The 14,197-nt window shown below is 35.3% G+C and overlaps 1 protein-coding gene across 26 annotated transcripts in view; it reads left to right on the plus strand.

The window, feature by feature from the left end:
- Window positions 1-14,197, plus strand: part of CRPPA (CDP-L-ribitol pyrophosphorylase A) — a 292,251-nt gene that overhangs the window by 234,094 nt on the left and 43,960 nt on the right. For 13 of the 26 annotated variants that reach the window (XM_072783923.1, XM_072783929.1, XM_072783942.1 and 10 more), the window contains one exon: window positions 12,400-12,758. The exons of the other annotated variants lie outside the window; for them this stretch is intronic. In XM_072783923.1, the coding sequence (XP_072640024.1) occupies window positions 12,400-12,585 (186 nt within the window). In that variant the 3' untranslated portion in view covers window positions 12,586-12,758. Of the gene's footprint in view, window positions 1-12,399; window positions 12,759-14,197 lie in introns of those variants that run through there. 26 annotated transcript variants of the gene reach the window in all.

The following is a 14,197-nucleotide window of genomic DNA, read 5'->3' on the forward strand; positions in this document are numbered from 1 at the left end:
CATTTGTCTGCATTATCAGAATATGGGTTTACTCACCACTCAAATATTAGCAACCTCCTGTTTAAAAAACCTTAACTAGGAATGATCCATATATCCAGATATCATTTCATATAGCTCGGGTTCTTGGCCAACAGGGCTTTCTCTATATAAAGAAATATCCTTCCAGATTCCCTGTGTTATAGGATATATGTGTCCTCTACTTTCTACCCCTTTTTGTCCCTGACTTCTCATTCCTCATGTTGAATGCCATACTGCTTCTGACTGTTTTCACTCTCTGAGGATGGAGCACCAGTCTGCAGCTGCCTGCTAACCATTCTTTGCATCTAGCTGCAGCTGCAATTCTAGAACAGTGAGTGTCAAGCTCCTTAGGGTCTACTTTGCTCCCTTCTCCTTATATGGTTGCAGAGAATAAATTCTTCATTGACTCTACTGCCTTACTTATAAGAGGAATTGAGAATGTGTATAGAAGGTAGAATAGCAGCCCTTACTCTGCCAGTTTGGGAGGGAGGCGAAGAAAGTGTATGGGACTGAAGTGGCAATTTCAATAGGAAAGGAAGAAAACTATGGTAGTATATGTAATATAGTTTACCTTTTTTATGTTTAAATAAACTACTTGAAAAAATTATACTGTGATTATCAAGAGGGTTGGTGGAAGAAAGAGGCCAATGAGCAAGTGTACCTGTTAAGAACATATACTACATCTATTGTCTGGGCAAGGGAGAAATTTGGAGAACCACTGGTAGAAAGCAGTTATTTCTAGAGAAAACTCCATTCTTTGTTCTAAACAGCTTTTCATCAAAAGTACTTTTTGATTAGACTCAATTAGTGAGTTGGGGCAGAAGCTTTAAAGTCAAAAATCAACCAGATACATTTTAGAAAAAATTATGTAAAAGAAAGAAGTAATATAAAAATAAACAAAACATATTTCATTGTTTAAATTTCAGTATAAATTAGTTTTTTGGTTTTTTTTTTTTTTTTTAATTATAAAGGCCTGGGCAGTCAGGTCTGCATTACATAAAAAGTGGAGGTAACATTATAGATGTTTGCCAGTGCTGTGCAGGTGCAACTTGATATGTAGTAATGAGAGATTTCAAACTGTCTTTCAGTTAAAAATATGTTTTGTAAAAATTTTCTAAAGATCTGGGGCTGCAGTGATGTATATTCTCTGGCTTCCTGTTTCTTAGTTGTTTGCTAATTAATTATATACCGTTTTAATTGCTTTCTGCTGCTATGAAAATAGGAGAATATGGACAAATAACACTCTGAAAGAGATTGTATAAAGAATCTTGTAAATTAACAGAAATAATTATATTCTACACTAGGGGATACATGTGAGTTATATTTCCATATTTTATTGGGTTATAATACTTAATTTGGGTCTAAACATTCTCTTTAATATATGGAATAATTAGAAATACTAGTCACTGGTCACAGAAATTTAAAGCTTTCTAAAACTAGTGTATTTTCATGTCTACCAAGAAAACTAAATTATTTAATAATTTAATATTAATATTTGTGTTTATCTTTATTTCACCTCAGTACAGTGGTTTCATTTTTCTGGATCTAAGGAGGGCTTTGTTTTGTTTTCTGTTTTCTAAGTAGACAAAAGGACCTGCTTTTGGAAATAGCCTCATTTCCCAATCATTCAGAAGAAGCATTTAAATTTTGTAATTTTCTTTCCGGATCTAATCCTTGAAAGGCAGACTGTGAAATGTTGCTGCATCATGGGGTAGAAGGATCTCTCTGGCTCAGGACCAGATATTCTAAGGCAACTGAGTTACACTGTGAGTTAGTGGGATATTAAATGTCATTGAATTCATTTTTCTTTCTTGAATTTTAAAGCCTTAGTATTTCACACTTAAATTGCCCACATTCTTGTTGTCTGAATTAGTCTGCTCCTCTCTGAAAGCTTCATACATTTTGTAAGAGGCATTTTATTGCTTTTTGAGAAATATTTTCCTTAGTTAAAAATTCACCTTCCTGGCTCTCTGTTTTAGATTATGTTTAGCAATGTTCCATTATGTAAATGTTTGAGATAAAAGGTAGGATTAGAGTGTATAGCTCAAGTTTGTATTCTTTCAAGAAAATGTCTATTTCTTTGAGAATGGACTGAATTTTTTCTATCTCATGAGTTTCTATTCTTACTTCATGTCTTTTTTGTTAATGTAGTGCATGTACTTTTTAAAATGCCCAGCAGTGTCTTTATCACTTTGAATGATGTCTTGCCTTTTATAAATTAGGGACCATATAAACCAGTTATTAAAGCGGCAATAAGATGTGATTCCCATTGCCTTTTTTTTCTCTTCTTTTTTTTTTTTTTTTTTAATAATCTGTATAAGATCAGTGTGATGGTGTGGCTCTGCCCGCTAAGGAGTACGGAAAGTCACACTTCTGGGAATTGGATTTCAATTTTTTAAATCTTAGGCCCTTGAAATTTTCCTAACAAAATTTGGCATATGTATGAGCATTGACCACCAGTCTTCAGCTATATGGGGTTGTGATTTTATTTGAGAAGCCTCCTCAGGGACCATTGGTTTGCCAGTTACTCAGCCAAATCTTATGTACAGCTTAGGTAGTTATCATTACCTCTTTGTTGAGAAACTTTATCTTCATTAATAGTTGTGTAAATAAAGCCATACCGTATATATTTGTTCCCACTCCCCCCCCCCCCTTTTAGAATGTGCTGGTAATCCTTAACCTTCAGTCTGACTAAATTGAGCAAGTGAATTTATTTGTATAGACTGAGGTTCTTTATTTTTTATTTTTTTTTAGAGGTTCATTAGAATTTTAGATAAACTATTTTTGACTCATTGGAGTTAAAACTCTTTTCTTTTAGTTTATTTTTTTTAAATTTTTATTTCTTAGAACTCTTGTTTTAGAAATAAGAATCTTCTCATTTCAGTGAGAATGCCAACATCAATTCTGATTTTGGTGCTGTGTCAGTGGTGTGTATGTGCATTTTACGTTGGTCTGAATTACTTGTATCAGCCTGGATTCTTATTTATGCAGGTTGAATGAGACTGAAAATACTGATGCTAGTATGCAAATATTAATGCCTATCAATTTACGATTTTCATATTCTTAGCCATGGAAATCTATTCCAATAAAGTACATATTAATAATGGTTTGTATAAAAGGAAACATTTCCAGATTTACCTTTCATACTTCATCATGTAATGTTTTCTCTCTGTTCACTTAATTCTAAATAGCTTCACATTAAGTTGTTAAAAAGAATATATTATCTATCATGATTCAGACTGTAAGAAATACTTATAGGAACTAGAATGAGCAGCTTAGTATTCACCTTCCTCTGTTTATCCAGTTAACAAAGAGCTTGTTAACCCATGTTTGTATTGTTTGGCTTGATCTTGTCATTTTCCCTATATAAATAACATAATTTTGTGTTTTCCCACTTCAGATTATTGCATGATGGTTAGTTGCCATCATTAAAGGCCAAGAAACACATCAAGGAATAAGAAAAATCACTGAGCTTTTAACTATAAATCATATAAGAGAAAAGAGGAAAAGAAACAAATGTTCAATAATGACTATTCATATATTTACATAGTGCACTAGATATACAGTGTGAAATAACATGATACAATCCATGTTTTCTAGGAGGGTATAGTTTACCAGGGAAGTTGGCCATTGAATGAATAAAGTGATACAAGGAAGGAATAAGAAGGAAAGTTTCTGTAAGAATGTTACATTTAAGGATAAATAGGAGATAACTAGATAAACAGATGGAAAATATTTAGACAGAAGGAAGAGCCTGAGGCAAGGTACGCACAGTATAGTCAAAGAAATGGAAGTCAGTGAAACAGAAGTATTCTTATCTTTGATTCTAAACAAAGGTGTTAGTGGCTCAGAGATTACCTTACTTATCTAAGTAAGATAGCTAATAAGTACAATTTTTTTTTCTTACTTTGTGGAAAATCTGGGGCAGAAAATGTTTTTGGTTTGTATTTTTTTAGAGGGAGGCAGCAAGTGTTTTAATCTCTAATTAAATTTGAGATTATTGATCATCTCCCATATAGGTAAGAAATGTCCAAAATAAATGATAAGATGCGTTTCCTGTGCTTACAGAGTGCATAAATTAGATGACAAAATTGAATCCTCAGTCTATCACCTAGGAAGCAGCAAATAAATACATGTCACTTTGTCTTATTACCTAATGAATTTTCCATGGACATGTAGAAGTTGGTGATAAAAGTAGATTGGAAAAGATGGCTTTCTTTTTAAAAAAAAAAAATATTTGTAAGAGAGAAAGAGAGCAAGGTGGGGGGGGCAGGGGGGAGAGGGAGAAGCAGACCCCTCTCTGAGCAGGGAGCTGGACATGGGGTTCGATTCCAGGCACTAGGATTATGGTCTGAGTTGAAGGCAGACTATTAACTGACTCAGCCACCCAGGTACCCCTGGAGAAAATCTTCTTGAAGAGATGATGAACAATCTTAGGTCAGTATTGTTATGTTTAAAACAAACAGCTAGAAGGGCACTGACAAAGATGAAGAGATGGAAAAGAGCAGGACAGCTACCATATGGGTGCTGGGTTCATGTCAGTGAACAGTGAGACCCTGTCAGGCCCCACAAAGAGTCTTGTGAAGTAGTCCAAAGAGTTTACACTTAGCACAGTTGAGATAGTAAGGAGATACTGGGGGTGCTTGAGAGGCCAGTGCAGAGCTAACTTATAACTAATAAAAGTTGTGAAGTCTACTCTCCTTATGGTCTCTTAAAAATAGTTAGGCAATAACAATAGTATTGGAGACATTCATTAAAAAAGAACCACTAAAAAGGGAAATATTTATCATTTACCTCTCCTTTCTTTTAAGAGTCTGCAAATGAAAACAGGCAAAACTGGAATAATTAACAAAACCTGTTAAGCAGAAACATAGATTTAATTTTGTGTTCAAACAAGGATATTATAACGTCTAAGAAATAGTGAATGAAAGGGTAGCATAAAATGTTCATGCTTAGACTGCAGTCAGCAGAATTTTGCGCTTTGCTTCAATTGAGAAAAATTTAATACAGGCTTTTGGAGCTTTTAAATGAAGGAAGAGTGATGATGATGTAGCTAGGACCTCATGGCCTTGTTCATCCTGACAATTTTACAGTAAGATGCACTGAGTCTTATCCCTCAGTCTCCAGAAGGCTCTGAACTATGCCTGGCAAAACCACTGTAGAAGTGTATTGGACCAGGTTTACCAATAAGAATATGCATCTTCATACTTGGGTACTAGTGATCTTTATAGCAGTCTGACTGGAGTTGGGGCAGGGTTGAAAAAAGAGGGAAAGAGAAATGTGGAAGAAAGCAATTATGGCATTTTTCAAAACTTCATCCTAAGTATTTTCTAAGGAAAAGGCTATTTTTGATTTTGCATTTACATGTGGGTTCCATCTGACAAAATGAACATAGGAAGTCAGTTAATTGGTGCCTTCTCATGTGTGATGGTTGTATACATGGATTGCTGCTATATAGCACATCCAGTCTTATGTTGCTCTTCGATGGCAAGAATATGTTTATGGCATTGATCTAGTTCCTGGAACTGATGATGGCTGAACATATTTTAGAAATATGGCTCTTTTTCTTCTATGTCAAAAATCAAGTATCTGGGTTTAATTTATAAGACGAATTTAAATACACTATGCTCCTAGTATTATTGCTAGTTCATTTGTATAACTTAGATCATTTACTCTCTCAGTGTTCCTCTTTTGTCATCTGTAATCATAAATAAAAGTTACAGACTTTATTAATTAAAAATATCCAGATGGTTGAGTTTTTCTTCAAGAGAGGGAGGATGGCTAGAGAAGAGTTGTGTGTCTTAGTTTAAGGTAAAAAAGAAAATAATGAGAAAACAGACTTTTGAAATCATTCTACAGAAAAGTAGCTTTCAGAGCCTACTCTATGTTAAGTTTTCTTTCTGTTCTGCTATGTTTTCTGAAAGTAAGATGCTGGCAGTGTTATAGAAAATTAGATTTAAAAATTATTAGTTTGAAATACATTATAAATTTCTCAATCACTAAAATAGCAGCTATGTTAACAGACTGTGCAAAAGTGAGAATGCCTTTTTGAGAAAAAGTTCTAAAGTAAAACAATGTTTCTTATAAAGTTTTTAGTACCAAATTAAAATGAATGTCCTATCACTGAGATATTTGGCCACTTGAATGACTGTCTACTGGGAAAATAAATTGGATTTACATCCCTCCTCAGTAATTTACTAAGAGCAAGAATAATTAAGAGAAGCTCTTAAGGCTGACAGACTTGAGTTCAAATCCTAGTTCATATTCTCAAATGAATGGCTTACTCTCTCCATGCCCTCACTAACCTTATTTGAGAAAAAAGGAGTTTAATCACATGAATGTTTTAATGATTAAATAAGATAATGTGTATAAATATATTAACTAAATGAGGCACCACAAAATAAACATCATAACTATTCTGTGCCTTTGGGCAAAGCATTTAAACTCTTTGAACATTAATATCTTCATTTATAAAATTAAGGTAATACAGCCTCACAGGACTGCTACAATCAAAACACAGATTATATTACAAAATCATTGTGGGAATTCTCAAGAGGGAGAAATCAAGGATGATTCCCATGTTTCTGGCTGGACTTTTAGTTTGTTATGGAGTCTTATATTATAATCCTGACACAAGGCAGAAAGCACGTTTGAGGGAACAGATAATGATGAATTCCATTCTGGGCATGATGAATTTGGAGACTGAAACAGCTTTAGAGCAGCAAAGCTCAAATGAAAGTCACACACAAGGCACTGACCTTGTTAAAAATAAAATGATAAGAATTTCTGTCTTTACTATGTGCATACCTGTTATGGTAAAATGTCATTTTGCCAGCTACCATTACTAAGTCACTTTTTCATATATCTATGGTACTTAAAGTGGACATTTTAAAAATTACTACTCATTCTTCCTGAGTTGGAACAAATACATATATTCCTTTGTAAATGATCTTTGGTCTGGCAATTCTGTGTTATGATTGGTTAATTAGTCTGTGGGCTGAGTGGTACAAATAGCTTGCCATGAATCACATGCTTAAACAATAGTGATTATTACATGTTTCTGAATTTTCATGGAATTTATTTGCTCTAAATGAGCTGATATCTGTCATCATAAATGGATACAGTCTTCCAAAACATTTTTTTCACCTTGGAAAGGTCGGAATTAAGTTTATTTTTTAAATTATATATTCAAACCACTTTTATGTGAAGTCAGAATGTATTTCCTTTTAACTTGATCAAACCTTAATCCTGATCATGTGTAGGCCTGGGCTTGGTCAGCTAATCTCACTTGAGCCACTCTGTTGACCAAAGGCTTTATGTGTGCATGTCCAGAAAGTCATGTGGTTGGCATTAAACAAAGTCAGCTGTATTTGGTGAAAATACATGATAGTCATGTATTCAGGTCTAAACTCCAACAGGCAGTGTAAATAGGCTTAAGGTATTCACTTGGAGCTAGACTTGAAGTTTTGCCACAGTAAGACTTTAATATGATGGTATGGGAAGCATCAAAAGGATAGTTGGAGGCTAAATATCAGGTTTAAATTGTGGCTCTGGCATAGACTAGCATCATGGACATGGACACGTTGCTTAAAGCTCAGAACTTACACATTTTTGAAGCAGTTTTTGAATAAAAATAATACTTAACTCATGGAGTTGTGAGGATTAGATATGTTAACATATATAAAATGTGTGGTAAAATATGAGTGTAAGAGAAATAGTATCTGTTACTATTAATATTAGAATATGATTATAGATGTTGTCAGTGTATAAGCAATCGAAACCATAGATGTAATAGGGTATCCCAGGTCAACAGTAAAGAGTGCGAACAAAGCGTAGAACAGAGTCCCAAGGAAGACAACATTTAAGGGATGGATAGAGGAGTGGAGGAGACCTGTTGAGATGTTACCATGCAGGTAGGCAAGTATGATATTGTGGAAACTAAGATAAAAGGACATTTGATTAAAAAGAATTGGTTAACATTACCAAATACTAAAACAAAAACCCCAAAGAACAAAAACAGATTGCAACATTTCACACCTCCAAGTACCATGAGAAGGTTGTAACCATGTAATTAGAACTTACTGTCCTATATTCAGATTTTATACAGTTAGTGGTGTGCTCCAGGTTGGTTTTTACAGGGGATTCTCAATTCTCAGTGAGTTTTCAAGATGAATATTTTCAAACATTTGCTTTACAAGATAGGAAAGTGGAAACCTTGACAAGAGTTGTTGAAGTGTAATTGTTAAGGACAAGTCCAGCGGCAGTAAGCTGAGGTCTGAGCATTTGAAAATTTGAAGACAATAGTAATACCTATGAAGAGGCAGGCAGGAAGGTATGGGCCTGAGGGAGACTGGGAAGTTTAGATTTTTATTGTTCTGAGATGGGAAAATATCCTGATGTTAAAGAGAAGAAGGTGGCAATATGGGGGAGAGAAGAGATACTCAGTAGCATAAGGATCTCAAAGCAGTAGGATATGGAACATAGGTAAGCAGTGGGACTTCAAGGGACAGTATTAGAAGGGACATTGTTAAGTGTAATGGAATACATGGAGAAAGGATGGTTCCTGCACAGGTATTTTGTAACTTGATATCAAGTTCAGGAAACTCTTGTCTGATGACTAGTACTTTCTCTTTGAAATAAAGGCAAAATTTAAGAAGAATGGCATAAAAAGTCAATATCCAACTGGAAAGCATTGTACCACTCAGTACTGAGTAAAATGTGATAGTAATAGAGTTAGTCCTGCTCCCATGTAATGGGGGTTACTTATTTAAGAAACTACCAGACCTTATGGTTTAGCTCTCTGATAGAACCCTGTTGGTGCCAGGGCATAGCAGGGAACACTCAGAGTGGCGATGTTGATTAAGCATCCCCAAGGAAGCCAAGTCTGCTTTATGAAAGGTGGCCGGATTACTTAAAATCATGAAAGCAATACCAGAAATGATGCTGTAGAGCTGCCCATTATGTCTTTTTCATTGAATTAGAATGCTAGGAAAAAAGTATTCAGAAATTATCTCTTCACCTATTTATTTGTAATACCAAAAATTCCCATCTTTGAATACTTTCCTATGGAAAATCAATTTTTCTTGATAGCCATTTTTTTTTTTTCCATGAGCGACTGTTGGCCACAAAGTAGAAGAAAAACTTTACAGGCTTTATTTCTGAAATGAATTACAAAAGATGTATGATTGAAACAAAATGGAACTTTTATCTGAATGAGGTCAATTTGAAAGGAGAAACTAGATTTTGAGTAACTCTCTCTTGTATCCTTAAAGTTCTGTCTTCTGAGGCACTGAAGTCCCATTATAATTAAAGGGATCCCATTAATAATTAAATATTTTACATGTAACAAAAGAAACTGGTAGTTTTCTTAGTTTTTTATAATTATTCAGAAATTATACTCAAATTTCAAAAATGTTTAAGGTAACATACCAATTTTGGAAAAACATCAACTTGTTGGGGTTTGCATCATATGGTTCTTTTTAGTATCTTTGCATTCTTCTTTCTATAGGGCTTTGTACAGGAAATTTTATAATGTCCATTCTACATAAAGTTTGTTTACCTTTGTCAGCCAATCATTTATAAATGTAGATATAGAGCTTTTTTTAATATCCAATTTTACAAAATATCCAAAGGCTTTATGCTTTAGAAAATAAATTTCTCATTACAAATATTAATATCTGCCAGTTTTAAAAGTTCTGGTTTGAGAATTTATTTAAACTGGGTAAAAATATATATAGGGAATATACAAAGATTTGTAGTGTTTTAATTCCTGATACTATATCAGTTAGAGTAAAGGACTAAGCTCCTCTAACAAAGACATCCCAAATCAGTGTCTTAAATAAGACAGAAGTTTATTTCTGTTTTGGGTAATGGTCCAGATAGATCATCTAGGTCTTTGAGCAGCTATGTCTCATGCAGGTGGTACCTCTGGCATTTTTAGTGCATAACTTCCTAAGTCACTGGTTGCCACTGCTATAAATAAAAATGGAAAGAGAAGAACATAAGCCTTGAGCCAAAGATTTCCTCTTAAGCAAGTCAAATGGAAATTGCTCACATCATTTTTGCTTGCACTCCATTAGCAATGAGGGATAAACATGTGGCCATACGTGTACCAAAGGAACCTAGGAACTGTGGTCAGCCAGCAGCCATATCTCAACTACACTTTACTGTTACAGACGAGGAAGGTGAAAGTCTAGTGGACAGCTAACAATATTTGACCTTGGTACAAATGAATGAAAAGGAGAAACACACTGTTTAAGAGCATTATCCAACTTGTAGAAATTTTTGTAAAATAAGATTTGGGGTTGTCTCATTGATATTATTCTAGATTACTCTGTGCTGTTGTAGATTGAATCATAATGCATTATGTTCACGTAACATGTTTTATATAAAACCAACAAACCTTCTTAAGGAGAGAGCAACAGTGTATCAAGAGATAAAAAGCCATGTCATACTGAGATTTTTACCTATACCTGTTTTACCCATACCTGTTTTCCAGTTGCTTGAGGCGCTTTCTTCAATTAACTATGCATTTGTAAATGTATTCATACATATGCATTTCCTCCATAGGGTGTTTGGTATTGGGTTTCCTCTTACCTAGAACTTAAGAGGTCAGAAGGGGAAATGTATCTGGGGAGAGTTACATATATATATATATATATATATATATAAATATTATATATATAATACATGAACTGGAGGGGTGGCAAAAAGGAAGTGTTTTAGGGAGGGCCTCAGAAAATCGATGAGCCCACAGGGTGTGTGAAGAATGAATTGAAGCGTCAACATTTACAAAAAGGAAAATCAGAAGGATATTACAGGAATAAAAAAAATGTGTATACAAGGACATAGGGTCTGGGGAATTTCAAATTAGGTAATAAGTTGAGTGAAGGGCCCTGAAATGAAGCAGAGTGTTTAAAAGGACCTTGGGTGCCATGCTGATATGTCAGCCTGGGCTATTTGGTGATTCTAAAACGCCTGGCATATGTGAATGTACTTCTGGGATTTATGTCACTATAGAAATGTCCTTGCCAATGGTAGTCTGGAATATTTTCTCTTTTTTTCTTTTAAGCATAAAACATATCACCATGAAAAATAAACCAGCTGATTTATTAAGCTCAAAATAGAAAAATTCAAATTTCAGGGAATAATAATATTTTTAAAATCTGGTTTTCATTATGTAACAATAGTTCTCAGCCTACATTTTTTAAAAAGATTTTTATTTATTTATTCGAGAAAACAGAGAGGCAGAGACGCAGGCAGAGGGAGAAGAAGGCTCCATGCCGGAAGCCTGACATGGGACTCGATTCCAGGTCTCCAAGCTCACGCCCTGGGTTGAAGGTGGTGCTAAACCACTGAGCCACCCAGGCTGCCCCAGCCTACATTTTAATATGCAAAACGCTCAATCTTTTTTCTTAAATAGTATATAGCAATACAACTGTATCTATCCTTTTTCCATGAGAAACACTTTATTTTTACATATAAAATAAGCATAGCAAGACTATATGAGATAACTTCTGTTATACAGTCTCTGCTCATCTAGTGAAGTAAAATAAGTGTTATTTTTTATATTCAATCATACAAAAGAATCAAGTGTTGATCATATGACATGTTGAAAATATTTTTGAAATCCCATAAAACTTTCAAAGGAAGTTTGTAGATAATGAGTAGCCACTGAAGGTGTTCTAGCCAGAGAGTAATGTGATTACATTGCTTTATAGAAAGATTCCTTTCAAAGCAGTTTGGTGAATGAGTTGGAAATAAATAGAGGTAAAAAAGAGAAGTGAGAGGTGAGTGCAGGGAGGGTGGAAAGGAGCATGGAAGGTGGAATTAAGAGACACCCAACTAGGGGCAGAAGGGAGGAGTCTTAGAGGATTGGAGGGGGCAGCGGCGGCGGTGGCGGTGGTGGTGACTGGGGCAGGGGCCTAATGGGGAAGGGCTGGCCTGGGATGGTGTGGGTTTCAAGCTTCCAGCCAGCCCAGGTGGAAGCAGTGTCGACTAGAGAAGGCTCTGGGAGGGAAAAGGGAACATCTAGAAGGGAAGCTCACACATGTGTTCTGCTTTAGAAATTTAATTAATATTATCTTATTAATATAATGACAATAATATTCATATGACTTGGTTTTATCCTAATGTTGACTTGTTGCAGAACATATTGTTTCCATGTGAGAACCTTTTCCCAACTCTTAGATGTCCTTCCAAGTACTTCCTTTAATTCTCGTTCCTTATCTTCTTCATGTCTGTGTCTCTAAATCAGAAAAACAAGAACATGCTTACGAATTTCACTTCTTGGCTCTGTTGGGGGGAAAAAAAAACACATTGTGCTCTGAAAGATTTCCCCATGCCTCAAAAAGCACTAAAATTATTTCTTTTCTTTCTCAGAAGCTTCCTGTTACTTGCTTTGAAGTCTTTGTGATCAAGAGAATTAATTTGAGTCTCTCAGGGCATTGGATTTGGAGTGAAAAACTTGTCTTTACTGTTAACTTGCTGTGTTGTGTTATACAGAAGACGTCACCCCCTTGGAGCTTTGTTCTGCCATTTGTAAAATTAAAAGTTTGGATTAGATGAGAGTTTCTTAACTCTGTTGGCTATTGGCCTCATTTCAGAGATCTATGAGCTCCCTAAAATTACATGTAGAATTCTGTGTCATTTATGTAAGCACTTTTCTACAAGACCCACAGCTTTCATCAGATTCTAAGGGTTCTGGTACCCCCCAGAAATAAAAATAACAACAATAACAACAGTATTGTGATCATTTGACATAACTACATAACTACTGGATTTTTTGCCATAAAGCTTCCATCTTTTGATGGCAGCAAAAATATTCCACAAGACATATCATGGAATTTTCTTAGATATATACATATCATTTTATGAATTCATTCTTAAGTCATGCTGTACCTTTTAGTGCCTCTATGATCATCTAAGGAGCCACCAATAATATTCCAGCATCTGGTCTCTGAGGGAGAGGATGCGGGGAGGAAAATCAAATGAAGGTACAGAGGTCACACGAGGGAGGATTCTGTGTGGTCCAAACTTGTGCCACCTGATTCTTGAGACTAGGAGCATGTTTAGATTTTTCTTCACTTATGCAAGTCACAAGAAATGATGTTAAACTCTTGGCATTGTCCTTTGGCAGAGTTGCCAATGTCTGTCCTAGACACAGAAATTGGCTGCAAAGTACAAGTGTGGACAAAACTGGCCAAAAGCTTGTCTAACTCTGAGCAGTGACAGTTACAGAGATAAAGTGAGTAAGATAAAATAAGACTGAGTGGTGACCCTAGAGCTATTTTTAAGTCTAAATCTTGGCCAGCACTCTAATAAACACCAAACAGACTTCCTAAGTTCCAGATAGCATAATTATATAGTGATTACTTTTTACTTCTCAGTAACTCAGTAAGAATACAGAGTTTAATGTAATTTGTTTGCTTAATTTATAAACAGTGGTTTAATCTTTAAGAAATTTATACGGGATCTATATTGACATTAATCATATGTATTTATCATGGCCCCTCCCCTGACTTCTTCTTATATCTCTCCCATATCCTGGAGACCATTGCTTTTCAAACTGAGGTTAAATGACCCATTTGTGTTCATTTGTTTATTGTAATTTTCCTCAATTTATTATCGTGTTTTTACAGTACATACTTAGTAAGCAACTTGTCATGTAACTCACCACAGTAAACTCACCAGTGAGTGTTTGAGCTGGTCTTTAGCCTGTTCAGTGAAGTGAATCCACTGATCCCTTGCTTGGAAATTGCAGGAATGTGATTTGCAGGAATTTTTGCAGCACTAAAATGAGAGGACAGTTGAAATGTGGAGAATTGGGATGCCTTGGTGGCTCAGCTGTTGGGTATCTGCCTCAGCTCAGGGCGTGATCCTGGGATTTGGGATCACGTCCCTCATCCAGCTCCTGGCAGGGAGTCTGCTTCTCCCTCCACCTATGTCTCTGCTTCTTCTCTTTCTCTCTCTCTGTCTCTCATGTATGTAATGTATGTATGAATGAATGAATGAATGAGTAAATAAGAAAAAGAAAAATGAAAAAGAAATCTGGAGAATACATATAATGGTGGTAGCTGGCCCATGGTAGCTGGCCCATAGCTTTTACCCATGGTAAAAGACCTCAATGGGACAGTGCACCCAGAGCAGCCTTGCAGTAGTATTCAAATGCAGCAACATT

This window comes from Canis lupus, chromosome 18 (assembly GCF_048164855.1).
Source record: "Canis lupus baileyi chromosome 18, mCanLup2.hap1, whole genome shotgun sequence".
Classification (NCBI taxonomy): Eukaryota; Metazoa; Chordata; class Mammalia; order Carnivora; family Canidae; genus Canis; species Canis lupus.